Here is a 10,872-nt window from a genome sequence, read left to right on the forward strand (position 1 = left end):
TACTTTAGTTGATAATAGTAAAAAAAAGAAAAGAGAAAAACATACAGCGTGTGCGAGTTTGCAAGGTTCAACATGGCTGACTAATACAACAACAACACTGACGTAATCACGTTACGTTACCTTCTTGCTCCTAGAGCATCATGGGAAATGAAGTCCATTTTAATGTAACTCCAAATCAAATGAAATGCAGTCTCCCTTTTAACCAAATATTCAACATATGAACTGTTTTTCTCTGTTTTAATGTTAAAGCAGAAGTAAGCGATCCGGTCGTTTTGGCTAATGCTGCGTTCCAGGCAGGCTTTTGAAACCGTAAATTACAGCTTCAAGTCACGACTTACAACTTTGTAGCGTTCCAGGCAACCCACTGGTGTTTCTCCGACCTGTTTTACCTGTAAAAGTCACTATAACGGCCACTCGTAACTTCTGACCCGTGAACTCGTACCAGATCGAACTGGTACGACTTCACAGGTCGGAAAAACACGAGTTGCCTTGAACGCACCATAACTTCTTGTCAGCCGATGGAGTTAGCAGTCCCCGCCCTCGTCCCTACGTCACCACATTCAGGCGCATCCCTTGGCTGCACACACAGAGAGGACTGCCCCTTTATGCCGTTCTCTCTCCTCATTGGATAAAGGTTGTAGAATACAAGGAAAGTTTTCTCCTGGGCTCAGAGCAGAGCAGAGTGACTGACAGACCCGTGTTTCAGACCAAACACTCTATGTAAGTGATTGCTGTCGGAAGATAGAACTATTTAAGACTTCTATTAACACAAACATATCGCTTACTTCTGCTTTAATCTAAGTATTAAATAGTTCTATCTTCCGACAGCAATCACTTCTATAGAGTGTTTGGTCTGAAACACGGGTCTGTCAGTCACTCTGCTCTGCTCTGAGCCCAGGAGAAAACTTTCCTTGTATCCTACAGTTTTTATCCAATGAGGAGAGAGAACGGCATGCAGGGCTGTGTGTGCAGCCAAGGGATGCGCCTGAATGTGGTGACGTAGGGACGAGGACTGTTATGGTGCGTTCAAGGCAAATCATTATTTCATATTTTAAACGTTAGATTGTTTTGTGTTGTAAGATGTGAAATCTAACCTATTAGTATTCTCATGATAATTCTCTATTTGGTGATTTTAATGTTTGTGATGAACTATCATCATCATTTTATTATCAGACTTCACCCACAAGTGTTCCATGTCCCAACAGCCGAGTTTTCACCAGTCACAGTCTATTTCACTCTATTTCTTGATCATTTCTTCAAGGTGTTTTTCCGACCTGTGAAGTCGTACCAGTTCGATCTGGTACGAGTTCACGGGTCAGAAGTTACGAGTGGCCGTTATAGTGACTTTCACCGGTAAAACAGGTCGGAGAAACACGAGTGGGTTGCCTGGAACGCTACAAAGTCGTAAGTTGTGACTTGAAGCTGTAATTTACAGTTTCAAAAGCCTGCCTGGAACGCAGCATTAGCGAAAACGACCGGACCACTTACTTCTGCTTTAATGTAACTCTAAATCAAATGAAATGCAGTCTCCTTTTTGACCACATATTCAACATATGAACTGTTTTTATCTGTTTTAATGTTAACTTATATTTTAACTCATAAACTTATTTATCATTTATTTATTCTTCTGAAATAATGTCTTCTCAACAAATAAATTCTCAACAGTGTCTGTTCTTCACGCTCCACCTCCTCGTGTCTCTCTGACGCCACAGACCTGAGCATGCTCACCTGATCGCCATGGGCAACCGGACCAACGGCAGCCTGGCGCTGTCGGACTACTTCCTGTCCGGCGACGAGGCCCCGGACTACGAGGTTCCTCCGGACGAGGTCCCGGACACCACGCGGGGCCGAGCCTTCTTCGTGGCCACCATCGTCATCGCCGTGGTGCTGGTCGGCATCATGCTGGTGTGCGGCGTCGGCAACTGTCTCTTCATCGCTAGGTTGGTACGGATAGTTTTACATGTTCATTGGTTTTTAGTTTTATTTAGGTTTTCAGTTTGCTTTTTTTAAAATTTCAGTTTAGTTTTAGTTGGTTAACAAGTGATGAAGCAGTTTAAGTTTAGTTTTCATTTTTAGTTTTTAAAGGTGTACAGAAATGGCCGTTTGTCCTGTTTGTCGCGCCGAGTTGTCACGAGCTGCAACACGAGTTTACCCGAGTAAGGAAAACGAATTTGATTGGTCGTTATCGAGCGGGCGGGATATTCAAAGCTTGGGGCGAGACCGAGCTCCGTGTGTGTGTGCGTGTGTGTGTGTCTCAGACGTTTGAATGACGGATTACGGATCCAATATCAGTGGCTGATGAATCGTGTACAGGCTGACGTATAATCCGTGCGCCTGCGTTATCCAATGCGAAAAAAAAAATACACACTTTCGTCCTGGATTTACTCAAAAATAGAATTTTGCACAAAGTTTGGCCTACATCGTCTGAAAGATGAGTTATTACATTAATTTTATGACCCAGAGTGGGCTCAAATTCAATTTTCTTTTCTGTACACCTTTAAGTTTTTATTTAGTTTTAGGCTTAGTTTAGTTTTATTTTTTTTAAGGAATTGACTAGTTTTTATTTAGTTTTAGCCATTGTTTAGTTTTAGTTTATTTTTAGTTCTTCTAATTCTTAGTTAAGTTTTTATTTAGTTTTAGTTTTTTTTTAGGAATTGACTATTTTTTTTATTTACACTTAGTCTTAGTTTAGTTTTTTTTAAGGAATCGACTAGTTTTTATTTAGTTTTAGTCTTTGTTTAGTTTTAGTTTATTTTTAGTCTTAGTTTAGTTTTTATTTATTCTTAGTCTTAGTTTAGTTTTTATTTTTGAGGAATTGACTAGTTTTTATTTAGTCTTAGTTTTTATTTATTTGTTAGTCTTAGTTTAGTTTTTATTTTCGAGGAATTGACCAGTTTTTACTTAGTCTTAGTTTAGTTTTTATGTAGTTTTAGTCTTAGTTTAGTTTTTATTTAGTCTTAGTCTTAGTTTAGTTTTTATTTAGTCTTAGTCTTAGTTTAGTTTTTATTTAGTCTTAGTCTTAGTTTAGTTTTTATTTTTGAGGAATTGACTAGTTTTTACTTAGTCTTAGTTTAGTTTTTAGTCTTAGTTTAGTTTTTATTTTTGAGGAATTGACCAGTTTTTACTTAGTCTTAGTTTAGTTTTTATTTAGTCTTAGTCTTAGTTTAGTTGAGGAATTGACTAGTTTTTATTTAGTCTTAGTTTAGTTTTTATTTAGTCTTACTTTTTCAGGTTGTCAGGTATCTGACATTCACTTTAGTTGTGTTTTGGTTGTAGTTTTTATTTAGTTCTCATTTTTTTAACTTCATTTTACTAGATTATTCTTTCACTGCTAGTTTTAGTTTTAGTTTTAGTCTAAACTGTACTAACCCTGGTTGTTCGGCAGCCTGGCCCGCTACAAGCAGCTGAGGAACCTGACCAACCTGCTGATCGCCAACCTGGCGGTGTCGGACGTGCTGGTGGCGGCCGTGTGCTGCCCCTTCCTGCTGGACTACTACGTGGTGAAGCAGCTGTCCTGGGACCACGGCCTGCTGCTCTGCGCCTCCACCAACTACCTGCGCACCGTCTCGCTCTACGTGTCCACCAACGCCCTGCTGGCCATCGCCGTCGACAGGTGAGTCAGCTCTCACCACCGTTACCATGGAGACAACAGCACGGGATGATAAAGGTTTTTTTTTGCTTTTCCACCGCCTAAGCACCAGTTCTTGGTTCTTAAAACTGGTTCCAGACCAGCACACTGCAAAAACTCAAAATCTTACCAAGAATATTTGTCTTATTTCTAGTCAAAACAATCTCATTATACTTAAAATAAGACTCATCACATAAAAAGTCGCTTGTTTTTAGACACTTTTTTATTTTTATTTACTTCTTTCAAGTAGATTTTCACTTGAAATAAGTAGAAAAATCTGATAGTGGAGCAAGTTTTTCTTTCTTATTACAAGCACAAAAAACTTGCTTTCACTGGCAGATTTTTCTACTTATTTCAAGTGAAAATGTGTTTTTCACAAAATTTTTGACTAGAAATGAGACATTAAGACAAATATTCTTGGAAAGATTTTGAGTTTTTACAGTGCACCAACTCCTTGCTGGATCAGAGCTAAGAACCGGTTCTTCCAGGGGCTAGCAGCAGGGTTACCTTAGCAACAAGACCAGCGCTAAGATATCCACAAGTTTCCGAACGTCATCTATTATATGGGCAAACCCGGAAGCCGGTTTTGCCGGTTTGGTGGAATTGTACAGTTACGTTTCCATGGTTTTCAGTCGTTGTCATAGTTGCGGTAAACGCATGGATCTATTAACGCTGGCTTTTAACACGGATGTCAATTTGTGATTTGTGATATTTGTGATAATGTTAAAAGCTGGTGTGATGATCCATGCGTTTTACAGATTTTCATTGGAAAAAATAAAATAAAAAATCCATGTATTAAGTTTGTTTATCGATGTAAACACAGTTGAAGCTAACTAGCTGAGCTACAGGCGGTGGCTAACAGCAGCTAACGCTCATATCAAAACATATCGCCATCAAAACGTAGTTGCCGGTCGCGGCGATTACGGCGAAGACGCTGCTTTTTCCTTCTTTTTTTTCAGCTGGGTTTAGAGTTATCGTTAATTAAAAGCCTATAGTCTGTGCTTCCACGTTGGGTCCGGTGTTCAACACCCGCAGGTCGGACCAGGTTTTAATTTTCAGGTCCGTTTATAACTGTAGCAGCAGCAAAGACAGGAGCAGCTCCTGGATGAGGAGTGTGGCTCTGACTTGGCTCCTGATCAGTGGAAAAGCAAAGTGGTTCTTTGGAGGCACCAGAGTTGAACCAGTTAAGCACCGAACTAGCACTGGAACCAGTTTGGTGGAAAAGAGGTATGATCAGACACAACAACACACAACAGGTGAAATTCTTGGACTGCCGCAAGACGGACGACAGCGGAAACATTTGCCAAGAACGCGTTTCACAGACAAGCCACAATGCAGAGTGTCACCATGGATAGCTGCGGTTTTATTTCACAAAATAAAACACCCGTTGCCCTTTCCACACAGAAAACCATGACGATAGAATCTGTGCTTTTACTTTGAAACAGGAAGCTAACCTACCCTCGATGTAGCTAGCTTGAACCAAAATAAACCGTCTTTGCTTGAACCCTCCGTTTTGACCGATCTGGTCCCGTTAGCGGCATTTGACCGCTCAAGATGCCTTACCGGAGAGTTTTGTCAGCTCTGAGACGAAGATCGGCCCGCCGGTTTCCGTTTAGAGTTGCTGAAGAGTTTCTCTGATGACTTTAGGTGGAGGCAGGCTAACACTACCTATACACTTCCAGTGTTTGAGCTAAGCTAATTAGCGACTTTAGGTGGAGGCAGGCTAACACTACCCATACACTTCCAGTGTTTGAGCTAAGCTAATTACGGGCGATACGGCTCTATCTCCCTTGTAACTACCCGATTTGCAACGCTACCCGATTTGTGACAATACTGGTCTGCGCATGCGCAGACCGGCCGCCATCTTGGATGGCTGCCTACGGCAACTCCACTTGGACAAACTTCATTAGGGCGCTGCCCGATTTTGCGTACAAGCGGAAGTCGAAGTCTGCTTAAAGTTCTGTACATTTAAAATACAGTACTGTGAAAATGATTTAAAAAAGAAAAAAAAAACGCGGACGTCCGTCATAAGACAGCCGCGGCAGACTCGTTTATTCAGTGAGTGTTGTGGTAGTTGTGATTGTTTGTGGTTGTCGTGGTGATGAGGCCGGCGAGAAAAGACGAGAGTAAACACTAAAAGTCGCCTCTGTTCCTGTTTTCTGAGCATCAAGATCCAGACCACCACAACCAACCCTCAATTTACATTACTAATAAAGTTTTTTTTTTCTCTCTGGCGATGCACATAGGGCAGTGATCCTAAGTCAATTCAACTAAGTTTGTCCAAGTGGAGTTGCCGTACGTAGCTGTCACAAATCGGGCAGCGATGCAAATCGGGTAGTGACATCCCTTGTTACTGCACGCACAGTCGAAAGGATGGTGTCTATCTGCTGGTCATGGACTCGGGAGTGAGGCAAGACACGTAAAAAAAAAAAAAATGTTGGCGTATCCCTTTAAGACCCATAGTGGGCTCAAACCTCCCACCAGGTATCGATCGGTGACGTAGGAGAAGCTTCAGGAAGGCGTTTTGAACGGCAGCAGGTCTAAATGTTCCTCTGAGTGATGTTGACACCTTCATCTTCATCATCGTCATCGTCACGGAGACCAGACGTCCTCCATCGTGTTGTGTTCGTGTGTCTGCTGTAAATCAGACGACAGAGACTCTGCAGCTGCTGATGAAACACATCACCAGCTCAGACTAAACCTCCCTCTCTCCTTCTTTCTCTACCTCCATCCCTCTTTCCTTCTTTCACTCTCTCTCTCTCTCTTTCTCTGTGTCCTTCCTTCTCTCTCTCCATCTCCATCCCTCTTTTCTCTCTCAATTTAAATTTAAATATAGCTTTAAAGCTATTTAGCTCTCTCTCTCTCTCCATCTCTCTTTCTTTCTCTGTGTCCTTCCTTCTCTCTCTCCAGCTCCCTCAATCTTTTCTCTTTCCTTCTCCTTCTTTCTTTCTCTCTCCCTCTCTTTTTCCTGTCTCCCTCCCTCTCTTTCTTTGCATCTCCTCTTTCTTCTTTCTATGTATCCCTCTTTTTTCTGTCTCTCTCTCCCTCTTTCTTTCTCTCTCTCTTTCCATATCTCCCTCCCTCTCTTCTATCTCCATCTTTTTCTCTTTCTTTCTCTCCCTCTTTTTTCTGCCTCTCTCTCCATCTTCTCCTTCTCTGTTCTTTCTTTCTCTCTCTCTCCCTCTCTTTTTTCTTTCTCCCTCCTTCTCTCTCTCTCCATCTCCCTCCCTCTTTTATCTCTCCTTCTCTTTCTTTCTCTTTGTCTCTTTTTCTATCTCTCCATCACTTTCTTTCTCTCTGTCTTCCTCTGTCTCCTTTATCTCCCTCTTTTTTCTTTCTTTCTCTCTCTCCCACTTTATTCTGCCTCCCTCCCTCTCTTTCTTTCCATCACTCTCCTTCTTCATCTCTTTTTTTTTCTTTCTCCCTCTTTCTTTCTCTCTTTTTTCTGTCTCCCCCCCCCCTCCCCCCCTCCCTCCCTCTCTCATCCATCACATCCGTCACTTTCCCTCCATCCCGGTATAAACAGCTGCAGGAAGGACGAGCACTCAGAGAGACTCTGGTGACTCTGCAGCTCTTCACGCTCGTCGCCGTGACGACACCAAGTCATAAATCACACGAAGCAGCGGTCGACTTCTTCTTCTCATCTCAATACATCACATCAAACAACGACCTCGATGAAGAACCGCCGACACGTTCCCGTTGATCGTGTCCAAACATCAAACTGCAGGAAAATGTTACAGTTTTTTTTTACGATCACTACGACCCATTTGTCAATATTTTAAATTATTATTTATGTTGTCTTAAACAGAAACACTGACAACTGATGGAAAAACACAAACTGAATTAATTTACATGTGTCATCTGCTGGTTTACAATCATCACTGATTATAGTATTGATCATTAATTGAATTATGTGCTGTAGTTTCCTTTTAACGCCTCCACATTTTGCTTTTGTTGGTTTCAGTAGGCCTAAATGCAGGAATTTTGTTCCTTTTTTTTTGCAAACACTCACACAAAAAGTACAAAAAATGAACAACCTATCTCAGAGCAGCTTTGCAGAATTGAACACTTGACAAAAAAAGAGGAGAAATATTGACTAAATGTCGACAGTAAAGCAGCTGAAAGTTACTGCAGAGAAAGAAAAATCAGCATCGTAGGCTGTATCAATGCAATTCACAAACAGAAGAAATACTACAGTAAAAATGAAAAAATACAAAGTCTCTACTGATCTGCCCGTTCTTCTGTTTCCTCCCCTTCGTTTTTCTGTCTCTTTTTTTTCCCATGTGACTGAAAGAGCTGCAACACCAGAGTGTGTTTCCTACATGTTACAGTATCTACCATCTGTAGATCATCTATCCACCTTTTTCCGAATGTCAAAAACGTAAGCCGGTTTTGCTCTTCCGGTGGAATTTTATGTTTACGTTTCCATGGTTTCGGTAGTCGCGGTAAATGCATGGATTTCTTTTTTTTCAATGGAAATCTGTAAAACGCATGGATCATCACACCAGCTTTTAACAATGGCTATCACAGAAATCGACATCCGTGTTAAAAGCCAGCGTTAATAGATCCGTGCGTTTACCGCAACTATGACAACGACAGAAAACCATGGAAACGTAAGTGTAGGCTAAACATAGGCCTACAATTCCACCGGAAATGCAAAAACGGCTTCCGGTTTTGACCATGACGTTCGGAAACTTGTGGATACATACATGGAATTAGCTGTGACTGATGTATTTGTATTATCTCAGTCAACTGTTTTTCAAAAGCAATGAAACAAAAAACTGGATATAAATTAGTTAATATAATTAGAAGGCAGGAAGGATGAAGGGAAAGAAGGAAGGAGGGAGGGAAGGAAGGAAGGACAAAGGGAAAGATGGGAGGAAAGAAGAAGGGAAAAGGGAAGGAAAGAAAGATGGAGGGAGGGAACAGACCGGGTCAATTGGATCAAAAAGAGGAAGGAAGAAGAAGTAAGGACGAAGAGAATGAAGCAAGCAAAGAAGGAAGGGAGAAAGGAAGGAAAGAAGGAAGGATGGAGGAAGGGAACAGATTGGGTCAATTTGACCCAGAAGGACAACATCGAATTCTGCAAACTTTTGAGTCATGCTCGTTTAAACGCAGAATAAAAAGTGAGAACGCAACGCCACCTTTGTGTTTCCAGCTCAGATCGTTTCCGTGTGAACAGCCTCAATGTGCAGATGACTACGACGTCCACCTGCTGATTATTGGTCCTGATGATTGATCTCCTCTGTCTGCAGGTACATGGCCATCCTCCACCCTCTGAAGCCGCGTATGAAGCAGCAGACGGCGTGCTGCGTGGTCCTCGCCGTCTGGATCGTCCCGGTCTTCATCTCCATCCCGTCGGCCTACATGGCGTCCGAGACCACGTACCCGCACGTCGACGGCCGCTCCCACAAGACGTTCTGCGCTCAGATCTGGCCCGTGGACCAGCAGGCCTTCTACCGCTCCTACTTCCTGCTCGTCTTCGCCCTGGAGTTCCTCGGCCCCGTCGCCGCCATGGCCGTCTGCTACGCCCGCATCTCCCGGGAGCTGTGGTTCAAGGACGTCCCGGGCTTCCAGACGGACCAGATCAAGAAGCGGCTGCAGCGGCGGCGCCGGACGGTGGTGGTGCTGATCCTGGTGCTGGTCGCCTACGTGCTGTGCTGGGCGCCGTACTACGGCTTCGCGCTGCTGCGGGACTTCTACCCCACGCTCATCTCCAGGCAAGGCCGCAATTACCATAATATATGTACATAATAATATTCAAATATGCTCAAAATGTCCCCCCCAATATATAGCTAGCTGATTAAAACGCTCCTGCTGTCCTCCTGGGTCAAGGAAGGAAGGACGAAAGGAAGGAAGGAAGGATGGAGGAAGTGAACAGATTGGGTCAATTTGACACAGAAGGACAACAGGAGGGTTAAGAAATAGAGAATAAAAAAGTATCCCATGTGGTAGCGAATTTACCGTACTTTCCGGACTATAGAGCCACCTGCGTATAAGCCGCACCTGCTAAATTTTAGAAAATAATATATATAGGCCGTACTTGAATATAAGCGGCAGGTTTTCATGTTGTAACATGAGATATTTACACAGAAAGACAGTAGGGAACTGTGCAAGTCCGCTTGCTTTTCCTCTGTTTTAGTAACGTTCCTCTCGCCCATGTGCATTTGTTTACAATGAAGCCAGCGAAAAATCAATAAATGGAGCGGTGGATAACGTTACATAACATATACGATGTTACGACGTGTGTGTTTGTGTAGTCTTAGCCGTCATGAACAAAAGATTACGGGTTACGGAGCGCTTTTGTGAGGCTGTGTGCAGAGACGAGAGCTGGGACACCGGGGCGGGGAAAAAAGTAGCGACTTATAGTCCAGAAAGTACGGTATATACAGTATATATATATATATAGAAAGAGAGAGATTTGGTCCCCCCAATGGTGACTCCATGGTTACGGCCTTGTTCCTTGTCTCCAGGGACAGGAACTCCCTGGTGGCCTTCTACATCATCGAGTGCATCGCCATGAGCAACGGCGTCATCAACACGCTCTGCTTCGTCAGCGTCCAGAACAACACCAAGCGCCTGAAGAAGGCCGGCAAGTTCCCGCTCAGGCTGGTGACCTTCGTCGCCACCAAGTCAGTGGACGACGCGGAGGCTCGGACGTCGTCGCTCCGGGTGACGGAGGACGCAGACGGCGCTCGGCTCCGGTAGAAACTTCTCCACCAATTTCCACCAAACTGGTTCCAGAGCTGGTTCAGAGTCGCAGCACCGGTTCTTGGTTCTTAAAACCGGTTCCAAGCGAGCACCAACTCCAAACTGGTCCAGAGCTGAGAACCAATGACGCGAGGAGCTGGAGGCGGAGTTACCCGAGCAAACAGGAACAGCGAAAACAATGAACCGCCATGTTTAAAGGTCCAGTGTGTAAAATGGGGGTAAAACCGTGACATCCAGCGTTCAGATTCTAGTTTGCAGCGCTCACTCGCTCACATTCCCCGGTTACATGCTGTCATTCCAACATCCCGCCATTTAGACATCCCACCATTCCGACATCCCACCACTCCGACATCCCACCATTTAGACATCCCACCATTTAGACATTCCACCATTTAGACATCCCACCATTTAGACATTCCACCATTTAGACATCCCACCATTTAGACATACCACCATTTAGACATCCCACCATTTAGACATCCAACTACTCTGACATTCCACCATTTAGACATCCAACTACTCTGACATTCCAC

General features: G+C 43.4%; 1 protein-coding gene across 1 annotated transcript; it reads left to right on the forward strand.

The window, feature by feature from the left end:
- Positions 1–1,718: 1,718 nt before the first annotated feature.
- prokr1a (prokineticin receptor 1a) lies at positions 1,719–10,336 on the forward strand. Its single transcript, XM_085787055.1, has 4 exons — positions 1,719–1,940; positions 3,386–3,613; positions 8,884–9,348; positions 10,102–10,336. Exons 1-4 carry the CDS (start codon positions 1,738–1,740, stop codon positions 10,334–10,336), a joined length of 1,131 nt encoding a protein of 376 aa, XP_085643181.1. The 5' UTR covers positions 1,719–1,737.
- Positions 10,337–10,872: the final 536 nt, after the last annotated feature.

Source organism: Trachurus japonicus, chromosome 1 (genome assembly GCF_045865225.1).
Source record: "Trachurus japonicus isolate A0001 chromosome 1, Traja_1.0".
Lineage (NCBI taxonomy): Eukaryota > Metazoa > Chordata > Actinopteri > Carangiformes > Carangidae > Trachurus > Trachurus japonicus.

What these genes read in the sequence shown, in the direction of transcription:
- prokr1a (XM_085787055.1), top strand. Translation starts at nt 1,738, where the DNA reads ATGGGCAACCGGACCAACGGCAGCCTGGCGCTGTCGGACTACTTCCTG. An exon ending in CTGGCCATCGCCGTCGACAG is followed by an intron (nt 3,614 to 8,883) that starts GTGAGTCAGCTC and finishes CTCTGTCTGCAG; the next exon opens with GTACATGGCCATCCTCCACC. An exon ending in TACCCCACGCTCATCTCCAG is followed by an intron (nt 9,349 to 10,101) that starts GCAAGGCCGCAA and finishes CCTTGTCTCCAG; the next exon opens with GGACAGGAACTCCCTGGTGG.